Source organism: Centroberyx gerrardi, chromosome 2 (genome assembly GCF_048128805.1).
Source record: "Centroberyx gerrardi isolate f3 chromosome 2, fCenGer3.hap1.cur.20231027, whole genome shotgun sequence".
In the NCBI taxonomy this organism is placed as follows: domain Eukaryota; kingdom Metazoa; phylum Chordata; class Actinopteri; order Beryciformes; family Berycidae; genus Centroberyx; species Centroberyx gerrardi.
Window position 1 is genome coordinate 24,190,758 of NC_135998.1, and position 23,652 is coordinate 24,214,409.

Consider the following 23,652-nt stretch of genomic DNA (forward strand, 5'->3'; position numbering starts at 1 on the left):
AAGCCCATACTTTTCAAGCAAGGAAGGGTGTGCTTGGCAGCAGTGCTGGCAAGCATAAAACATCACTGCTTGTGCATTGTATGCAAGTGCAAGTATAGTGTGCAAGTATCTGTACCTGTGCATCATCCATGAAATGTATTAAATTTGACCTTTGTTATGAGGCTAGGGATAGTGTCCCTTTCCAAGACTCCAAAGTGGTTAATGTCAATTATTTAGACTTTTTTTGAGCAAAGGTTGTCATACTCCATGATCAAGGTATCTGTACACCCCCCATCAATTATGAAATCTATCACACCTTTATAGGACCTGTCCTTGATGCTAGACGAACTATGTTCTCAACTAACTGAATGTTGTTCTAGCTCAGTCACGCAATTCCTCATAGTTGCTTAGAGACTTATGGCTCACAGCTGGAGGCCTGTTGACAAAGTTGTTTACTTGCATAAACATAACCGTTAGCTAACCTTTTCATATGACAAACAAGGGAAAATGCCATGTCCAATTCATGCTATTGTCCCATAATCCAATTTGTGGCAGAGGAACATAATCTTCACATAATGTCCACAACACGTAATCTGCGTTTTAGAGTTTGTGCTCATTTCACAAAATGTATTAGACTGTGTTGGTCCTCTCAGACTCTTTCAAGGCATTCATATTCTCAACCTCAGCAACTGTCTGAGGAGGAGGAGCGTCTGGGGGGACAAGATCAGGGGTGGGCCAGGGGTTTGCCTTGGGAAGGGATATAACATTTACAACTTTTGCAATTTTTGATATTACCCATTTTTATATTTCCCTGATGTGTCTTGTTGACATTCTTAAAGCAATTACAGCAAAATAAGATACACAGCTTCAAAATACAATTCATATATGATTCATTATTTTGACTTTAGGTGGTAAACCTAAAAAAAAGGTTTGTATGAAGGCCCAAGCCTTTGAGGAATGTGAGAACCAAGCCCTTGAGAAACCAATGTTATTCACATAGCCATACATCAATAATTCTTGGATGAGCTGAGGCAAGGAACATGAAAACTTTCAGACTGTCATTAAAGTTGAATTTTCTCTTTCATAGAATGTATTCATAGACAAAGATTTTTTTCATTTTTTTTCTGAATAGGCTTAAAAATGGTGGTGAATTGTAATACTTAGCCACTGGGCCAGTGAGTCAGAAAATAGTCAGTAAAACTGTCAAGTAAAAACAGTCAAATAAAATCACAAACAGGCTAAGCCTACAATTAAACACTTCCATATAGGATAGAAGGGATATTAAAAATTACATACCAACTAAAGATCACTTAAAGAAATATCCTGCTATACTGTCCTCATTGTCTGCATCAATTCTAGTTATTTTCAACCTGGGCCTTATTTTCCTAGTGTTTGCCATCATGACGATTGTGTTGAATATTTCAGCACTTACTTCACTGCAGAGCGTTCGTACCTCCAGGTCCCGGGGAGCGCTGCTCTCCAACACACAAACACAGGGCCAACCGGTAATTCTTAAAATTGAAAAATTGAAGCTAACATGAACTGTATACAGCGTCCAGATTTGGCTAAGCCTTTTGCATCGCAGAAATACATGCGCTATAATCTACAGAGACTGGGGAAAAAAAATCTTACATGCTCCTTTTTCCATTTAAAAAAGGAGTACATGATTATTTTATGAGAAACTTACATGAAAACAGTGCAAGTTGAATTACATTCATTACTGTTTGTGAATTTTGGTTAAATTATACATTATATTATCGAGCACACTCAAGATTTGACCACCACTATGTTATCTTTTAAAGACGAAATAACGCTAGCTACACAACATCTAGCTAGCTTTGACTTGAATGATTTTGATGTATCAAAAAAGAATAACAGAAGAAATAAGAATGCAAATATTCAATACATCTTTTATTTTTAATCAAAAATTAATAATAATGTTAATGTTCTCCACATTTATCAGGCATTTTACAGCAGTTTTGAACTGATTCAGCTAATCAGAACTGAGGACTAAATCTACTGTTTTAGAAATGCTTGCTCTTCTCTAGTTCACTCACAATCCAGAATAGATGTGTGATGGTAATTGATTTTTTAAAGGTATATTACGTCATTTTTGCAGATGCTTTTTATCCTAAGCGTATACATGGATCAAGGCGTAGCATTCATTCATTCATTTGTTGTCTTTACCCGCTTATTCCTATTCAGGGTCACAAGGAGCTGGAGCATGTATTGGGCAGAAGGGCTAACACAGATAGACTGATAAGCACACTCAAACTCACATTCACACCTGTGAGCAAGTTACAGTCTCCAGTCCACCTGACCTGCATGTCTTTGGAGTGTGGGAGGAAACTGGAGCACCTGGAGGAGACCCACGCAAACACAAGGAGAACATGGAAACTCCACACAGAAAAGACCGGGGCCGAGATTCAAACCCAGGACCTTCTTGCTGCAAGGTTACAGTGCTAATTACTGAGTCACCGCTAACCACTGAGTCACCGTGCCACCCCAAGGCATAACATGAAATTGGAATTGTATCATTTCTCTTTGCCATTAATTTTTTACTGTCGGCGAAATTGTGCTGCTATGACTTGGCAGAGGTCCTGAGAAACTCCATGACGTTTTTTTGGACATAGCTTGCGCCATCTACTGTCAGATTGAGAAAATTCATGTATTACATTCACTATGACAGAATGAAACGTATACCAGGAAGGGGGATTAAGTAGATCCCCACCAGCAACAAAATGTAATGATCAGTAACATGGAAATCAGAAGCAGAGGAGAAATTCCCCCTTTCCCCCCCAGGCAAATTACACACACTATAAACACACACACACACACACACACACACATGCACACACAGACACACACACACACGCACACAAACTACTAGTTTATGGTTATGACCATAATGGACCACAATGCACCTGAAGCTACATCTGCTGTACGCTAAGAGGAACACCGCACTGTCAAAAGAGGCCATTTTGTTCCTGCCTTATGGTCTTCTGTGCAGCCTCAGCTCATCCCCCCAGACATAGTAATAACCTCTTAGAAGCTGTGTAACAGCTCCTCCCAGGAGAAATGGCTGCCAGTTCTACTCATATGTAGGAGAGAGGGGAAAGGCCGCAGAATGTGTCGTTCAGTAGAGAGTAGGGATGCACATATTAATAAAGCACAGCTGCCCTGTTTTCCCACAGAAGGATGGATATTTCACTATCTATCTATCTATCTATCTATCTATGTAACACACCCATAGTATTTAATTTCAATGTAACATTTGCACTGACAAATGTAATTGTTAAAATTATAGTCATTGTAGGTCATTCCCTAGATGACAGGACCTATGCAGCTCAGATTTTGGGTTATGGAGTGTACAAGCTTAATATTTGGAATTGCACAGTATATCAGAAGTCATCACCGCCACCCGTTATTTAGGCACCGTGATTCCAGATAGAACGATAATGATACAGAGATGCCATACTCCGATTAATGTGTCCCAATGTACTTGTACACCACTTCCGACACCAAAGAGAGCAGCTTCACACCCCCCTGCAACCTCTCACTAATGGACCAGGGCCCCTTAAGTGATCTCTAATGGAGGCTCTTAGGGGAGGAGACACTCATTCATATTCCATATTTCCTACTGCAATACCACCACTGCTGCAAATGGGTCAGAGCAAATGCCAATGCACACAGGCTTTTGGCTCTCCAGGGAATTGCCATGGCCAGAGGGGATGAAGCTGCTGGTAATCCAGATTATATTGGGATTTTTTCTCTCTAAATTAATCTGAATTAATCCAAAACAAGCAGTGTGTGGCTTGAGAACATGCCAGGGCATATGTGATAGTGTTAACAAATATAGTTTACGCTTCATGCCCAGACAGATTGAGAAAATCGGAATAGTTTGACATTTGATAATATGTTTCAATCATACCTCATGTTCATTCATACCCAGTCTCTCTGCCAACTTGAATTTATTCATCTGGGTGACTCAAAAAGCACTCTACTATTTGTGTATTATGCAAATGAGCTTTCTTAGCAACCTCCACTCTAATTTCTGATTAAATTAATCAACACTGTTAGGGTGTAGTTAAAAGGAACTCATTGAGAAATACGACACGCTGGAATGAACAATCTAAAATAAAAAAAACACGGCAAACCTTGCTAATTAGCCACCTGCAAACAGGCACACTGATCATCCCACTATCATTCCCACAATGTTATGACTTGTTTTCTCCATTAACTTGTGAGTGGAGCACTGCTCAAATGTAATGCCTCATAACAGACAGAAATGCAGCGCCTGTTAGGACAACATGAATGCCATTGCCAATGTCACCAGAATACAAAATATCAGAAAGGGAGACAGAAAGCGCATCAAATATTGATGTGCTTTATAACAACATCTGCTGTATGCCATCTATGAAATATTCAGGGAAACACACAGACAGGGGAGATACATGGTGGTTTCTCATGGTCTGGGCGCTCCATAGTTTACAGCATATGTGCTCAGTGAATAGAGCCATTAGAGGGGGAGAAGAGGAAAATGGAAACTGCCGGAAAATCCTCTTGTATCAATGACATACTGCATGCCTGGTATAAATATAGAGGGGCAACAAACGTACACAGTATACTCTCTGAGGTTATTTTAGGCCAAGAGTGTTGGCGTTTCATCTTGCACTTTGATGCACACTCAGTTTGACATACTATTGAAGTTATAAAGCATGAAGGTGTGTATATGACAGAAACATGATGCTGTAGCAGAGAGTCATGTGTCATTGCTGTGTGAGAGTATAGCACTATAAGATACCAGTACAGTGAGGAAATACGTCCCAACACCGCTGATATTTCTGTTTTGCTAGAGCCTGCCAATCCCTCTGCTTTATTTCAGCTGGAACATAGTTGAGAATGGTGTCACAAGAGACAAGAGAGGATCATGGGATAGCGCATCATGATCTTCCAGAAAAAGTTTTTCTCACCCACCCCCACCAGCAACCTTCCTCTCCAGCTCACTCCCTCTGCGCCTTGGCTGAATTTTCTCTCTTTTATTTCTATCTATCTATCTACCTACCTATCTATCTATCTATCGATCTATCTTTCTATCTATCTATCTATCTCTTTTACCCTTTCTCTCACTCCACCCTTCTCTTTCCCTCCGTCTCTTCTTAACCACCCTCCTGTCCCCCACGCCTCCACTCTCCACCTCCCTCCATCTTTCTTTCTCTGCTCCTGTCTCCTTTCTGCTCCCTTCCCCTCTGAGAGTGTTCTGGGACCCACTAATTCAAAGACCAAGCGGCACCTCATATCTGCGATCACTCAAGTTTAACCAAACTCCCTTAGCCTGTCGACACATCCTAAGTTCAAAGAAGACAAAAGGAAGAGTGGCTGTGGGAAGAGCCAGCCCCCCTCCCTCCAACTCCCATAAATCTTTTAATCATGACACTGACAGAAAGTGGTTTTTTTTTCCTCCAGCTCCCTTGATATGCCAGTATTTTTTCGTTCTCCTTCTCTTTCTACTCTTGTATCTAACATCCCCCTGCTCTCTCTTTCCCTCTCCTCATCGTCTTCTTTCTAAATAGCCAATCCCTCTCCTCTCTCTCCATTTGACAGCACCCTCCCCTCACCTCTTCCCCTCCCCCCTCGTTGTCTGCCTACTGTAGAGCCTTAATGAGTACCCTGGCAAGGTCTGTAAATTATTCAATAACTAGGAGAGGAATCTCTGATTCTTTCGCCCTCCCCCTTGTTGTTCTGAATATAGCCTTTCTTATGTGGGGAGTGAATGATTCACAGCTATTAGAAATTGAAATGCTCATTGTTCCATACCGATGGCTCTCTAGTCAATGGTCAGCATTGGATCTAACATTATATTGTGAATCAGTCGGACAACTATGATTATATAACCTTGCACTGGCATCACTATGCGATTTCTCAACATAACATAACATGACATAACATAACATAACATAACATAACATAACATAACATAAACTCTGACAGCTTTAGTCATTATGTTGTGGTTCGTTAATAATTAGGCTATGCTGTGGTTCGCATAATATGCATAGTGTATACTAGGAAGACTTGCCAGATCAATGCAATGTATTGGAATTCCATTGTGATAAAATCCAGACATGGCATAGAGGATTTGTAACAGATTTGTTTATTTAGCAGCACAACAAGATAGAGGTCAATACTCTTTTCAGCATTCCAATTGTCTTTGAGATCGGCTCTGAATAGGTTAGGCATAGAATCACAACTCTAACCTGGAAAATTTCACAAGGCTTCTAGTTAGTGGCCATCAGTGGCATTCTGTTGTTGTTGATTTGTGTGTGTGTGTATGTGTGTGTGTGTGTGTGTGTTTGTGTGTAAATGTGATTTACACAACCAGCCCAAAGTCTAATCCTTGATTAAGATCCTGATGCGATTGGGTGTTATCCGCGTTCAAGCTGTCTCCATGCAAACATCAAGTGTTCTCATTCATGTTGGGGCCACTCAACAGTCTCTGCCACCTCACCTGGTGAAGATGGTTTAACTTTGGAGGACGCAAGTCTCTAGGCAGATTTAAGCAGCCGATCTTGGTGATTAGTTCATATTCTTGTTTTCATGGTGGTCAAGTGCCAAATAACCCCCATGTTAAAACTAATATTGCTTTAAAGGGCACTTTCTCCTAAGAGGGCAATTGTGCAGGTGCCCGGGCACTGGTTGGCTCTTACAGTATGTGTGCATGTGCCTATTATTATTAGTGGTTGCACTTTATTTGGATAGTTCAATGTTGATACTCAACTAACTACCAGGTGACAAAAAGTATATTCAAGTGTCACTAGGCATCTTAGACCTGCCCTAACACTAACTCCAACCCTGACCCCAACCCTAAGATACCTAACCTAACCGTAACCCAGACACTGAATATCTATAGGCTACTTTTCACATTATTGTATCACCTAAATTATTAATCGTGTAATTTAAGTTAAGGAAAAGTTGTATAGAGAGTTTTCAGTTTTGTGTTAAAAAGAAGATATAGAGTTCACTAGTTGTATTTCCACAAGCAGGTTTGTTTCGATTACCATTTGTCTTTAATGTTGACTTTGTAACAGTAAAAAGAGCTTTATCTGGAGATCTATGCCTCTATACATAGGAAGTTAAAAGCTCTGTTAAAAGCTCCGTAATATAAGCTGGGAAGAAGCTGTTTATTGCTTTAAAAGTAATCAATAAAATCCTCTAAATCCTCGACTGGAAGCCAGTGTAAGGTAGTGAAAATGGGAGTTATATGATCTCTCCCGTTGGTTTTAGTTAAAAGCCTAGCTGCAGCAAAGGATGGCAAAGGGCTTCATGGTCTAAGCAAGAATATAAGCAAGAGTTACAATAGTCAATACACAATGTAATAAATGTGTGAATGGCTTTCTCCAAGTCAGGAAGGATAAAAATGACCTGATTTTGTCAGTTATTTTTCACAAGTAGTTTTATAAAATGAAATCGAGCTCTAACTAAATCTATTAACAGAGGTAGAATTAAACTAATTGCAGCTGCTATAATTACTACATTTGAGTATACTTTAAAAAGTAAAGAGTACTTCTACTTGGTAATCTTTAACACATTTAGACCTACTTTGATTTGAGTAAAAAATATTTTTAGACACAAATATTGAATACAATAAGACCTGTAATTTACAGTAAAACACAGGACTTCAATAAGGGTGACCAAGAGAGAGAGAGTCCACCCTTAAACTAGACACCCAAGCAAGTATTTTCCCTACTTAAGGAATGAGGAAATAAACAAGCACAGATCCTGTACAGACCCACGGCGCGTGTGTTCAATCGGCGCGTCCGGTTTCCTCCCACAGTCCAAATACATGCAAGTCAGGTGGATTGGAGTCTCTAAATTACCTACTGGTATGAATGTAAGCACAAGTGATCGTCTGTCTATCTGTGCTAGCTGTGATGGACTGGCAACCTGTCCAGGGCATTTTCCTGCCCTCTGCCCAATGCATGGCTGCATGGGATAGGCTCCCAATAAGCAGGTAAAGAAAATTAATGTAACGAGTAATAATTTACAGCTGTAACTAAGTAGGTAAATACTTGGAAATAAGAGCTGAATTACTGTAATTAAAAACACTTGGTATTACTCATCAGTTCACTACATTGTAACTTTGTCACACGCTTAGGATGGTGACAAGTTGAGTTTAATGCCATATTTCCAGGGAATTTCCAAAGGAACTACAATTTCTTAAAAACACATTCTCTACTATCCATCAATTCAAGGAACAATTTTGTTCCTTGAATTTTGTAGGTACTGAGCATTTATATTAGCAATAGCCCAAGTTCAATTGCGTACTGTCAAGGTATTAAGGTATTGATACATAGCAATTGTTAATGGCTCTACCCACTTGGAAAGGTTTTATTAAACTTACCATAGAAACTATGAAATAATTTCAATGTGCGTGTGACAATCAATAATGACCTTTCACCACCTCTGACAGACCTTGTACTTTTCCTCTAGTTTCATGCTACATTATAAAATAATAGAATAGAATGACCAGATTCTTACCCTATCATTTCTAATTGTTTCCTTTTCAGTTAAATTAAGGCCAAGATATACTGTGTGTGTGTGTTTTGCAAATGTACAATGTTCCAATATACTGAGCAAGGAAGCTGAAACTGAACTCTAAATGGAAGTTTGTTCCCATGGTGTTGTCAGGTTCTTACTATATCCTTTATAATTGGTTGTTTTCTTTTTCCACACAATTCTGACAACTTCTCAGACTCAGGTCACATTGCTGCATATCAGATACGTATCAGAAGCAGAACCACATATGAATGTGTCCCAAAATTGGAATGAAACAGATCAGATTTCATAATATCATGATACTATGATGATACTACGACAGTGGAAAAATCCTTCCCCTCCTACACCAAAATATTGGATGGACCTAATGACAGAAATAGCATCATATGAAATCATGTTAGCTAGACTGAATGGTAGAAATGCAAAGATGAAAAGAACCTGGGAACACTTTGTTGGTGATATCACTTTACAACAAGGGAGCTAACTATTTAACTGATAACCACCCTCCCCCTCCTCTCTTTCCCTTGTTTTTTGTCCTTCCTGTTTGTCTCTTTTTCTTCTTTCTTTCTCCCCCTTCTCAAATTAGATACGTACACAATGAGGACCCCACTTTTATCACAGCACCTGGTGTGTCCTAGCCCTGAATGGATGACTAGCCAACATTTTTCTTTTGTTGACTGTTTCTTTTGACCAATTTATCTGACAAATACTATCATGACTGTATACATGATCATAGTTAATGCCTACATTTGCCCAATACCTGTATACTTGATCATTTATATTTTTGTAATCAGAGCTGTAATGTTTGTACATAATATACTATTACAGTAAGCCGTTATATCATATGGATATAGCCTTTCTTTAGGCCTTATATAAGGCTCATTTATGTAACAATAGAATGTAGGCTGTATTACCAAGTGTCCTACTGTATATGCTCTGAAAAAAATCAGATCTGTGTCAAAACAATCAGATTTGGGTCAGTTCCACCTGCCTAAGAAAGCTGAAACTGAACTGTAAAATGAAGCAAAACTTAAAGCTATGGTCTGACCATGGTTCTTAGCAAATCCTTTCCCAATGCAAAAATGACAAATATACCATATTTGTTCTGCAATCAACATTACAGTGTGTAAGGTGAAATTGGACTGTAAAAAGAAGCAATATACTATATGGTTTTATTTAGTAGTGGTATTATGCTCTCCCCACCCCAACAATTGGTTGCCTTTTCCATGCAAAAAAAATCTTCATGACCTAAGTGTAAGCTAGCACAGGCCCATGACCTTGCTGGTAAGTAATGTAATTTAAAAACCTATGCATACGGGGGCCAATATCATTATCATCTTTTTAGCTTGAAAATACAGTTGAGAGATTAAACTGCTAACAAAAAAAAATAAACTGCTCACATTAGCAAGGCGGCTAGCTAATTTGGCCACAGTCAAGACGCTCCAAGTTCACTGCTACACGATAACATAACATTTCATTCTCTTATCTGAGAAAGCCTTCTGCTGCGGCAGCAAGTTAGCTAACATTAGCAATTTGCTAGCTAACACCCACCTTCTCTAACACATCAAGCTAACATTAACAATGATAGCTTCAGCTGGCTGAGTTCAAGAGTTTTTGTTTAGGTTGAAGGCACATGGTGCTCACGCTCCTTGATCTGTTGCTCTTTGCACTGTTGCTCCTTGCACAGGTGCAAAGACTTTGGCCAGAGTTAAATTCACTGTTCAAACTCGTGAGCAGTGGTGTCAACTCTTTTCCAAGGAAAGTAGCTATTGGCTGTTCAGAAAGTCGCTAGAAGTCGCCAGACGATGTCATGATAATTTGCATATTAACACATTAACACTGTTCCCCATGGTCAGAAAAAGTCACCAAATTTGTCGCGAGTCACTTTTGAGAAATAAAGTCACCAGGGGGGTCTGAAAAGTCGCTAAATCTAGCGCCAAGTCGCCAAGTTGGCAGTGGGTTCAGACAAGAGTGTGGTGGTAGCTTTAATGTTGCCCCTTCTGGTGAAGATGTCACAAATGGTCACATTAGACACCATATAGATCCTCGCTGACAATGTTCACAGTTCTCCCTCTTTGTGAGACTTTTACATTAATGTAGCCTACATACGAGTAACGCAATTTTTTCAAATGCTCTCTATGAATGACTTGAAGAATAGTTTCAGCACAAGGCAGCCTACTTCAAAGGAGGCTATTTTCCTTCTAAAAAGGATTATTTGTTAACTCTTGTAAATGTGCTGTGTATTAGTCTGTTTCACTGTATTGTCTCTAAACACTGTAAGATATTTTTATTCCCATTTTAATGGGTTCTTTTAATGAGTGTGTTCTGGGGGTCCTTCTTGTAATACATATGGATTTTGTTGAGGTTTAAAAACAAAAATGAGTCATCCCACATCCAGACATAGTCCTTCAATACATGGTGAACCTGGTTGTTGAGGTTGACAAGAGTTGTGTTGACAAATTTTTCCAGGTTCCTTTTAAGATGGTGATTGACATGCAGTAGTAGTAGCAATGAAATAAAAAGTGATTCAATGGAACTTGCATAGATCAACACAAAATGTGTGTTTAAAAAAAAAAAAACATATAACAAATGAAAACACAAAAGAACACTGTAATCAATTATAATTACCTTTGTAGAATTATTACTATTAGCATACATTTGTTACTGTGTAACAAATACAATACTTTTACGGTTAGTTTTAGGGGTATAATTAAGTGTTACTTATGTATATCTTATTAGGTATAATTTGTGTATAATTAGATATACCTAATTAGGTATATTGTATAATTAGGTATACCTTATTAGGTATAATGAGGTATATTGTATAAGTAGGTATACCTAATTAGGTATATAGAGTGTAATTACACAGTAGTACACTGGAATAAGGCCATAGTAAATCTAAGCGTAACCTACAAAAGTGATGTGTTGAAGTGTTGAAAGGGCCTATTAGTACTTGATGCGTGTACACACACACACAAACACACACACTCAACCTTATCCTCATATAGGCCTATATTTTGCTATATATATAATAAGTATGACTGTTGTATTACCTAATAGTGTGACCATTCAAATTAGTGAATGATTTTATTAGAATAAAGGGATTTCACAGCTATTTCCGGGGTACTTGGTGTGTCTCTACTTCCGATGTCATAGGTCAAAAAGACAATAAGATACGAAGAGAATAATCATATGGAAATGTGGACAAGGATCAGGGGAGTTTGCCAAATGGTGGTTTGGGCATGGTAACACAGTTTAGATGGTTAAAAATGACCTTTAAATATCTGTCCAGTGGATACCATGCATGAAAGATTTAAAGTAGGTTTTCAGAGGAATAATTGGTATTGATGAAAAAAAAGGAATTTAGAGAGCCACATTATTCTAATAAGATTAATTCTTCTAATCATGTTGAGTAGAAGATTTATCCATTTATGTAAGTCAGATTTTGTGTTTTCTAGTAATGGTAGTTAGCTTATCCTTGAATAATGATTTTCATTAGAGTTAATATAACATCCTAGGTATTTTATTTTTGGGGGTGCTTTTTTCAATACACGCAGGCAGTTTGGTAGTTCTTTTTTGTTTTTTTAAATTAAATAAGACCTCAGTTTTATGAATAGTGATTTTATAGCCTGACATATCTGAATACTCCTTAATTATTGACAAATAAGGGGTAATGGATTTATCTACATGTAACAGTAAATCATCAGCAAATAATTTTAGTTTATATTCTTGCTTTATTATTTGAATGCCTTTGATGTCTTTTCTCTCCTAATTTTCTCTGCTAGTGGTTCAACAGCTAAAGCACAAGGAAAGGTGATAGAGACCAACTCTGTCTTGTACCCCTTTCTATTGAAAAATGATCTCAGAGAACATTGGCATAGACACAAAGGCATCTTATAAATCATTTTGCGGACATTGATTATTTCCACCTGAAATAATCAACTGAATGCTTTTAAAGTCTCAAACAAAAAAGGACACTAGGCAATCAAATGATTTTTCAGCGTCAGTTGTGATGACAGCTTATATGATTTTTTTGCATACTGTATTATACTTAAACAGTCGCTTATATTTGTTTGAATTTGTTCATTTTTTATAAAGCCTGTTTGATTAATATTGACAGTGTCTGGTAAGACCTTAATACTTAAAATTTTATCAATCAAAAATTGTATTATCACAATTACTGATAATAGACTGAAAGGTCTGTAATCTGTAGGTGAATCGACTTTTTTCTGGTTTTATAACTGAAATCACAGATTGATACACTGAATGTGGAATTTGATAATATTGTAGCATGTTTAATTGTTTCACTAAATATTACAAAGTATCATCCCAAAATGTTGAGTAAAACTCAATTGGGACAGCATCCAGACCTGGTGCTTGCATTTGTTATTTCTGCCCTTAATTCATCTTTTGGTTCAGAGTTTGATTGTTCTAATGGTACTGAATTAATGGTGGCCAAGTTGCAACCAAATTTGGAATTGACTTGAGGAAAAAAACATTCTCAGCAGTGTGTCTCTAATGAAACATGGTGCTCTAAGCATCTCCATATCTGAGTCCATATACAATGAAAACTGAACAATTTAAAAACACCACAGTAATTCAGTACTCACAGTAAAGTGAATTTATTTATTTATTTGTTTATACAGTTTAAAGTTACAGGGACAGTGCACATTAATAAACATTTCTGTAAATGTGCCAGTTTAGCCATCTTGGCTAATTTTCAACTGCAGAATGAGAGTGGGTGTGTAACTGGGGTTATTACAGTAAGAGGGCACCTTCCATCATATCACATGTTTTGTTGAATCAAGCTTACGACGGTAAACTCTGGCATCCCAGAACAATAGTCTCAGCACACACACACACACACACACGCACACTTACTAATAGATAATGCACTTGTACATCAACCTAATTCTTATACAGAAGAGGATGTACATGTGCACGCACGCACGCACACACACACACACACACAAACAGATGAAATGTAGGGGAAAATAGACTAAATAAATGCTCTTCCACCTTCCACACACACCCAAGGATCATCCATCTCCTTTGTTATTACACCCCAGCCCCCTCCCACTACTTCCCTGTCTCCTTCTCCTCCCCTCCCATCTCCCACCATATCTTCACATTAATCAGGTCATACATTTTGTCCCAGAATCATGAATTATGAATTTCTTTGTTTCCCTTTTTGCAACAAAACAAACATGCTAATTTTCACATAGAAAATCCATCAATGTATTGTGAGACAAACCAAAGAATTTTGTGTTGATGGAGAATATCTACCTCAATATGATGCTTGCGTCAGAAGGCGTATTTCACGGGGGATTACAAGGTGAGGTCAACACATCCAATCTCATTTGTTTGTTCTATTTCATTTTCAGGGAGGCACATTTCCTCCCCATATCAGTTGGGAAATAGGAAAGAAATAGCAGGAGGGAGTGAAGGTGGGGGGGCGGGGGCCTGATCAAAAGCATGGTATCTCATAGCTGTTTCATCCTCTCTTGCTCTTGACACCTCATGTATGATGGAGTGTTGGGTTCCAGGGGAGATGTGTGCGTGTGTGTGTGTGCGTGTGTGTGTGTGTGTGTGTGTGTGTATATTTGTGCATAGAGTGGTGGAGATGATACAGCTGGAGCCATACAAATGGCAATTCCCTTGTTGATTGTTAGTATCGTGGTTTCTGGGAGGCATTGTTTTTCATGGGCGTGTGATATTTGTGCAATATAACTGGTGTTCTCTACCAGCATTCTGTTTGAAGATAACAATACACACTACGCAAAAAACACAATTAAAATCATGTGAAAGTTGAGTGCCAAGTCAAATTTCACTACACAAAGTTCAAGAGGCAGTCATCCAATAGCTGAACACCCGATTCAGGGGCCAAGCCAATATAAATCTTGGCTAAACAAAGCACAGATTTCCCCTTATTGACTTTGCCTCGAGAATCCTTCATAATCAGTTTAAACTCACCAAGAAAGACCAGCCTTTTCATCTTTAAATGGTTTTGCAATGAGTTCCATGTAGAGGGAGCAGAAGCTACATGAAAGCAGTTTTTCCTAATTCAGCTTGAATCTTCAACAAAAAAGACAGCAAAAACAATCCCTGTGACTTTATACAGCAAATTCCACCATTTTTTTTGAGAGAGAGAAATGAGAACATAAATAATAAGATAGTAGACCCAGAATAGCATTATTGAAAAAAAAAAAAAAATCAATTAATAAGTACGGGTTGACCGGTCAGGTCAATCAACCTGCAAAAACAACATTTGCAGAGCTTCACAGTCAGTAATGCTCCATCACACACTGCGTTCAACACATGAAGACATCAGGAAGTGGCATGTGAATCTGATTTCTCTATTTAGCTGCAAAGGAAAAACACGTCTTATTCCCAAAATATTATCTTAATTTCAGTTTTAATTTCTTGATAAGATTCTGGATATGTGGATTGAAGCAAATTCATATTCTTAAATGCTGATAAAGCTCAACAGTCTCCATCACTTTGTCTGCTATGGCCAATAGGTAAGATATGTTGTGGCCTTTTTTCAATCTTGTAAATATTGTTTGTGTGTGTGTGTGTGTGTGTGTGTGTGTGTGTTAGTGCTGGGTGAAAAAGAATAACTGAATCATTTTGAACAAATCATTCTCGAGCTCGAAACATACCTGAGCCTGCAATGGTATGTACTGGTTCAAGTAAATGGAACCTCCCACTCGAGTCTGAAAGAGTCCAACAGCAGCTCTTCCAATGTTCGGCTAGTCACCTTTCCCCCGCCCGCTCACTCACAAGCAACTATTGAGCAAGCCAAGCTCTCTCCAACCATATGCACTGAGACAAGTGGTTTCAAAGTACAGGCTACAGTGGATCACAGAACCACTGTAAATGACCGCGATCAATCGTCTAATCAATCAGCCAAATCAATCTATTGCATTATACCTTCACAAACAAAGACATCTCAAGAGTGGGTTTGAAAGTTTTTGGGTAGTGCTTTGCTGAATGAGTCGTTCATTCAGGTTTTTGAGTTTCACTATACATAACCCGTACACTGGAGGTGCTGCTTGTTTCGGACAGCCTGCAGTATTTTATGGCAAAAAAGGTAACGTTTCTTTGCATGGATGATAATGTTAATAGAGATTTTTTTTTCCATTGAATAAATAAACAATACTGTTTGTATTCGTGTGGCAAACTTTGCTGTGTTCTTGTATGTGCGGTTGTGTGCTTTTGAGTGGTGTGGCGAGTTGTGGTTTTTCCCTTTGTGTCTTGCCATACTTCTAAGAACACTTGCTAAATAGTGGAATGAGTCAATCATGTTACCATAACTGGTATACAGAATACTCAAACTCGACTCGAAATGGCAGCGGTATTGAACGGCGGAGATGCTGCTTGTCTCGGACAACCTGTAAATACTGTTCCTGAGGTATTTGGCCAGGCTCGCTGCTGCAGTCTTCAGCTTGGTTGGTAGTTACTTGTTTTGATTATTGGTGTAACTAATCTTTTATTTATTTTTATTATTTTTTTTCTATTATAACTATTCTTTTTTTAAATTTTAATTATTTGCATTCCCTGCCCTCTGTGGACCTAAAATGTGTACAGCACTTAATAACAGTTCATACGTAAGGCACACAGGACCAGATAGCTCAATCCAACAAAAGACTTGATTGATTCATTCTGGCTTGAAATCAACAAATCACCAAAAAGACTCGAACTGCCCAGCACTAGTGTGTGGACAGAATGTGTGTGTGTGTGTGTGTGTGTGTTGTTACTACCTCGCTCACAGTGCAAATCTAGGATATGATCACGCCCTCACTCTCAACACTGCAGCAAATTTGACGTTTATTACGTGTGTGCCTTTGATTAAAATCTAGTCCAAATGAAGTGCATTCACAGTCCCAAAGTCATTTACGTTATCGAGGGTGACTGAAGTCAATGCAGAGCCTCATATCGGCTTTCTGTCATGTTGAAAAGTCTCTGGTCTGCTCTAAGCCACATTCTCCCAGATGATGCAGACAATCAGCATACTAACTGACAAAGCCCAGGACACATCCCCCTCTCTCTGTGTAAAGAGACAGAGATGTCCCATATCAGGCCAAAAAACATGACCTTGTCTCTCCACTGCTCTCTGTTTGTCAGTTGCTCTGTGTATACTGTATATCATTATGCTGTTTCAGGTCCCAGGCTCAAAAATCCATAGCTTGATGCTGAGCTGACTTTGCAGCAGATCTCATTACTCTACAGACAGCAAAAGAGTAGTGAGGCTTGATTCTGTCATACTGTAGAATTGACATTACTCAAAACAAAATTTTCTTTTTTTCTTTTTTTCAGTAGAGGAGAGTCAGAACAGAGCTGGTCGGAAATTGGGAACTGCAGCTTGTATTTAAATCTGCTGCTGTATTTCACAGTGTGAATGGTTTGTCCTGTACTATCATATGAGAAATCTCATAATAAATGGGCAATTTAGATAATCCACAGCTCTTTGTAATGAATTTGCATACAAGAACAGTGCCTCCGTCTATTAATGGGAAGATGAAATGTAGATTCCAGGATTTTTCTGTTGCTGATAAAGGAGGAAGAAATGGGGGAGAGAGAGAAATTAATGATTGTTCTGCTTTGCATAAGCCTGATTGTAGCAAAAATTTGTGCCCATTCTACTTTGGTAACCTTTGAATGATACTGAGAAATAAAGAAATACAAGGATATATACAGTATGTGTGCATATCTGTGCATGTGTGTGATGTAATTGCATTTATGTAGTCCACAAACTCACAGAGCATGCACCTGCAACAGTCATGCGATCTACTTTATCTTGCATTGTGGAACAAACCCGTTTAGTCGTTTTTTGTGAGGTGGCTGTGGTGATCCTAATTACAGTGGACACTTCCTTTAGCAACACTGTCTCCCTCTGATAAGATCTCTATGCTAATACAGCTACTGTGGCTGTGCTGCATGAGGAAAGGTTCTACAAGGTGAAGTCTGCAGTCATCCTTTTTCAATGCAGTTACTGTTTTATAGCCTTTTTCTGAGAATGATCCAAGTATATTGTCATTGGTTCAATGCCTGATCCAGCTGAGGCCATGGACGGGTGCTACCGATTTCCTGTCTTGGGTGGTTGGAAGTGTCAATGGAGGCCTTGGCTCTAAGCTAGACCGGACATAACATCCTTCTTTCTCTGAGATAAGGCCAACTGCTGGCCCCACTACCCTGCAGACAGAAAGAGGAGCTAAAGTAGATCACTGATTAGAAGTAAAGTATCAGCCTGTCTTGGGAAGATGGAGATAAGGGAGAGAATGGGAAAAGTTTGAACAAAGAAACATGGAGAGTAAACACCCAGGGGCTGTTACATGAAAAACAGAACCCGTAGTGCTTTTACAGTGAACGCTGTAGACTAGAATTCAAAAGAAAGATGGAACATGGCAACTAATTGAAAAGCAGGCAAATGTTAGCTAGAATATACACATATTGCACCAGCTTATTACCGGTGTGAGTCCTCTCAGCTATTTCCCTTTCAGTGTGCAGCTCTCCACTTTCTTTAGTGTCTCTCCTTTCTCTGCTGTTAATGTTCTGCTGACTAGCGGTTAATACCGGGACCTGGGATCCCGACATTTCCCACCCAGAATATTCCCTGCTCCCGCCCGAGAGTGGTGTCAGGAACCCCATAAATTAAAAATTCATTGCATCTATACAGTGCAATGTTTAAATCAGGACTAAAATTCATTAATACAGAATTCTACATACACACACAATAAGCATGTTAGATCAGTTGTGCATTCCTGCTTCTTCCAATCAAAATATCAAAGATTAAAGCATGCCTAAAGCATTTGTTTTTAGTGGCAGGCCTATTACAGGTCACAATGTCCATCTGAGGATTCAGCATGGCACAATAGCTCCAATATCTGTTTGACTTTGTATCTGTCTGTGCAGCGATCTCAGCGGTAGCCTATCTTGACATCTGCTGTGCACTTGTTCCAAATGTCTTGGCATTCCACTTGTGGAACGAAAACATAGAAAAGATCTATGAAGAAAGAGTTTGTGTTTGTTGTCTGAACTGCCAAATCTAAGTGACACAATGACCAACATAAATATTAGGTTGGCCGAAATCATTTGAGAGACAGAATTTGGAGTGTGTGGCCTAAACCAAATGTTGTTGCAATGTTGGGGGCCTGTAATAATACATTTTTGTGTGTGACTTTTAACATGCTGAATTACCACATAACAATAACTGTAAAGTAGGCTAGCCTATAAAGTCAAGTTTGTTAGATAGGCCCTAGATTGTGCAAATGCCTAAATTACAGTTGCTGTTGCACTTTTGATTATTTCCATGGCGGTTCAGGAGATTTGTATGGTCAATGGTGATAAACCTATATCTTTAACATTTTAGCTCTGGTTTAATACTGACTGCACCATTTAACTGCCTGTTAATACACTGAGAGATGGGTGGAAATATAGTTTTTCTGAATTTTTAAAACGGGATTCCCGGGAGTACTAGGAGAGAAGGGTTTTAATCCTGGGATTGAAAATGGGATATTTTTGGGAAGAATTAATCCCTACCGCTGACCCGCCGGCTAATTAGGAGCAACTTCTCTCCCCCTTGCCATCCTGTTTCTCCTCCTCACTACATAGGGGTCGGCAGCAGTGGCAGCTCTCAGCCCGGAGAGCAGTGGGGGGTGTCCCTTAACTTGCCTTAATTAAACAAGGATAGAGGGGCACCAACTGAGAGCCAGTATGGAGCAGGAAGCTGAAAGGCATGGTCATTTTATGGTCAGTGGAAAGACAAAAGGTTAGGCTGTTAAAGTTATCTGTGACTAAAAGGAGATATGTCATTGTTAAACATGTAGTTTATGTGTGTGTGCTCTTGTGTATATGCATGTGGCTTAGATAAGATACAAGATTGAAACATTGAAGGCCACTGGTAATGTAGTGTAGTGTCTGAATAGTTATATCTGGTTGGTGTCATCAGCATCACTTCATTCCACAGAAGAGAGGAGCAATCAGATGGTGAGAGAGAGCTGGAAAATGCTCCTTTCATAATCTGAAGCCAAGACCCACAAGCAAAACTCATTTCAAACCAATTGGACATTTGGGATTAACTAAACGCAAAGGACTGTTTTTCTTCCCCTGTCTTTTAGCCATATTTGGAGTATGTGCCAGGCATTGAGGGACTGTATGCCAGATCAGTCTGGACTGGGCAATGGAGGCACAACTCGGCAATTTGCCCCAGTGAATTTTGGGACAGAACTATTCCCCCCTGGTGTTTTCTGGGAGTTTTGCCTTGCAAAGAGATAGCATGGGAATAAGAGAAGGAAGTCCCACATGGGTCACAGGGGGTGAGGTTCATAGTTCAGCTCAGGGCTTCAGTGACAATAAATAGATGTCTGTCTCTTGTACAATTTTCAGGTTTTGCACTAAAGTTACAGGTTTGGGTCTACTGACTCATCCTACAAATTGTGATGTTTTATTTGCCATTTTAACAAATGACCACCTTGTGTAACTGATCTTAGTCTTAGTTTGACTGCTTACTTTATGTCCTTTTCTGTCAGTGCTGTTTACAGAAACTCACAGAATTGATGGAGAGTCAGGGTTCATTTATCATGAAGGACAGTTTTTATAGAAATAGCCTTTCCCTTCCATTTGGCTGCTCCCATCGTTATCACCACCGAACAGCTAGGAAATGACTATTAAACTGTGCTCAATCATTCAGGAAATTAATTAAAGGCAAAGCGTTGTCCCTCTGGGAGAATACCTGGCACTCAACAGAGGACCAGCTTACATAGCTTCTCTTAGGAACACAAAGGGACAGTTTGTCATGTATATCACACACTCATGCTGTTTTGAATGCTGATGTGGCCCCCACCCATTTGTTGTGAGACATACAGTGACCCAAATTGCCTGTTTATCTATTAGGCCATGGTTCAAAATCTAACTTATTAAATTACTTTGTGTGTGAAGTTAAAATATGCAGATGGTTTAACTTCAATAGTAATAAGTAGCCCAGTAAAAATGGTAGAGTCTTGTACATGGTGTTGCCTACCTTTCATGGTGCTGGCAAATGCAGAAACAAAAGAAAAACGATTCAGGCCCAGCACTTTCAAACTCCATTTTTAAAAAAAATTGAATTATCCTTTAAAAATAATCCATACAGAAGTACAAGTAATGGAGCAAAACTTGATGAAAACACAAAGTGATCATGTTGTTTGTTCCAATGACACAACTCAACCAGCCTACTCACATGCAGACACACAAACATGTACAAGCATCCACACATTCATTATGAAGTTGGATTTCCACCATTACCCTACAGAACCAGTTGACATACATTCATACAACATACAACACTTGACATACATTCATGCGTTTACATGTTAGAAGACATTGCCACTTTTATAGTTAAATATTTAGAAATATCTCATGTGTGCACGAGTGAATACCTAAAAAATAACTTACCTTAAAAAAGTAAAAAAAACTGCATAAACCAAGGCTCAATAAAATAATTATCAAATACACTTGAGGATGGTTCACCAAGCTTGCCATTAAGTCCCTAAGGAACATTTCAGATGTACTAATTTGATCACAATATTACCTACTAGTACTGTAGAAATCCAACGTATAGATAGACCCATTTTGTGTTGTTTGATCCTCAGGGTAATTATAAAAAGAGATTCATATCAGGCTTTTTTTCACCAATTTGGCATAAAATATGAAATTCTTATTAGAAATTCTATGCCATTGGTCTAGGTCTTTTTTCATTCTCTATGTAGTCTCAGTGTAAAACGCTGTCCATGGTGCTGAATGCCTGCCTGGACACAATTCTGAAACAGAGGCCTATTCCTGGCAGTTAGTGCTTCATTTTCTTGAGCAAGCCAAGCATTTTGTATTTGCAGCAAGGCAATGGTTTTTTTTGTTTTGTTAACTGCCTTTCCCTCTGGTGGAGCAGCAGTCTGGGCATTGCAAGGTGATTTCCCTCAATTGAAAGCAATGGGTAGAAAAATTATCCCTATGGTCTCAGGAGATCATCAGAATATTTTTAATTGAATAGTGCAATGCTAATTAGATGAAAAAGACCAGAATTTCAAGTGGAAATAAATGACTTGCTCTGTTGGGAAGAGGCTACCTTACAGGTCAATCTAAAGCAATTACTGAATAGAGAAATTATCCCTAGGTCTTAGCATGTGTCATTGTAAAGTATGTATTGTAGTCCAATGTGGGCTACTTTTGGATATTTTTGGGGCTTGGCGCTCTATCCTGTAACACCATTGCACTGCAAATCTATGGGTTTACTAACGTTATGGGATTTGGGTTAATCAAAGAAGACACACAGTCAGCAAATTTGTAGTCTTTGTAGGTCTATTTGAATCATTACAGCTAAAAAAGAAACGTTTTAGTTTTCTTTCATTTATAGGCTATTTGCTTTACAGTAAACAAGTGTGGGAAGCCTACCTCATCTCATGCAAATCCTCAAAACACATGTTGACTGGATTATCAAACTCCCATGACCCCTCGATTATCTGTAAAAAGCTGGTCCACTGTTCTGTGACCAGGATGAAATCTGCATTGTTCCTCGTGACTCTGAGGCTCGACCATCGGCTCCTTTCCAGCACCTTGGCATAGGCTTTCCCAGGGAGGCTGAGCAGTCTCATTCCTCTATAGTTGGAACACACATTCTGGTCCCCTTTTATAAAGATGGGGTCCACCACGTCTACCAATCCAAAGGAACTGTTCCCAAATTCTCTGTGCCAGCCATTCTTCTTCACCTTGACAGCCCCCCTCACTAGTGGTGTCCACCAGTGGGTTCTTGGGTTGCCACCAATACAGGCACTGACCACCTTTTCTCCACAACTCCTAGCATTTGCTTCCACAGAGGTTTTGATAAGGCTCCATTCTAACTCCACATCCTCAACCTTCTCTGGGGTACAGGAGAAGCTCATTTGGAGGTGAGAGTCGAAGTCATTCTGCATGCTGCTCTTGTTTTCCCAACTAGTAAATAATGGCCGGCATATGATGCCAATCTTGGCACTAATTCACAGTATAGCACACATTGTGATAACTTCATTTAATTCGCTTAGGGAGCTAACTAGACTAGCAAATTAACTTTTGATTTAGTTTGTGTTATTCCTATCAAACAAGGCTAATACAACTCCTACTTCTGAAGTGCTTTAAGCTAGTCAGCTAGAATAGGTTCTTGGCGCTTCTGACACATCACTACATTTTCAATTAGGCCTAAACCTGCACCGTCATCACGTCCCCACTGTCCCCACTGTCCCCACTGTCCCCACCTAAGTTTACAGCCATGACATGCAGAAAGACATTACACCAACCTTACACCTACACGACATGTGTCTAATGCCTTTCTCACTATTGTGTCTTTGTAAAGTCTTGGCGCAATCTTTTTGGACAGATTTTAAAAGTCTTGGTCTGACACTAGGTAGAGATTTTAGGTACTTGTTTTCTAGACTAATGGTTTAAATTGTACTTCATCCACACACTTGCACACATACCTACACACACACAAAACTCATAACGCGTGGCAGAAAAGCATATTGCCTGCTAATAGCCTAAAGTATAAAAAAAAAAGCTATGTCCTGGAAAACTTACAAAAAACTTACAAAATACCATAATATAAAAGTATGACCTATATATCTTTTCTCTCTGCTCATGTTCATTTTGGGGTTTCGCTCTCGCTATAGGCCTGCATGAATTTTCACGGTGTTAACTAATGATCTCAATTTGTCTCACTTTGAAGGATGCTGCCGCAGTCACTTGCATGGGCCTGAATCATTGAATCATTGATTGGAGTCATTGATATGCAACCTCCCAAAAATGACTCATCCTGACAATTGTGATGAGATGTTATAGTCATTAATAAAGTAACTTGTATAATATGGTTTTTACAATGTGATATAGCCACTTGTTGTAAATTCACGCTTAATTCGAGTTTTGTCACTTGAAGTGCCATTTCATGTTGTTCAATATAATAAACCAGTGCATGTTCAACTTTTGTGATCACATGGTACTAGTGAGCAGAGGGTTTGTGATTTGAGCCAGGATGCCAGTGGCCAGTTGCAATTACTACTCTTACTGCATTTACTTTATTACCAAAATAAATTGCAATAAAAAATTTCCTACAAGTGA

The 23,652-nt window shown here is 39.0% G+C and overlaps 1 protein-coding gene across 1 annotated transcript in view; it reads right to left on the reverse strand.

The window, feature by feature from the left end:
* The window catches only part of LOC144539871 (uncharacterized), a 122,924-nt gene extending 100,446 nt beyond the window's left edge, over positions 1-22,478 (reverse strand). Inside the window, exon 1 of the mRNA XM_078286138.1 lies at positions 21,961-22,478. Coding sequence (XP_078142264.1) covers positions 21,961-22,478 — 518 coding nt within the window. The remainder of the gene's footprint in view (positions 1-21,960) is intronic.
* Between the last annotated feature and the right edge of the window lie 1,174 nt (positions 22,479-23,652).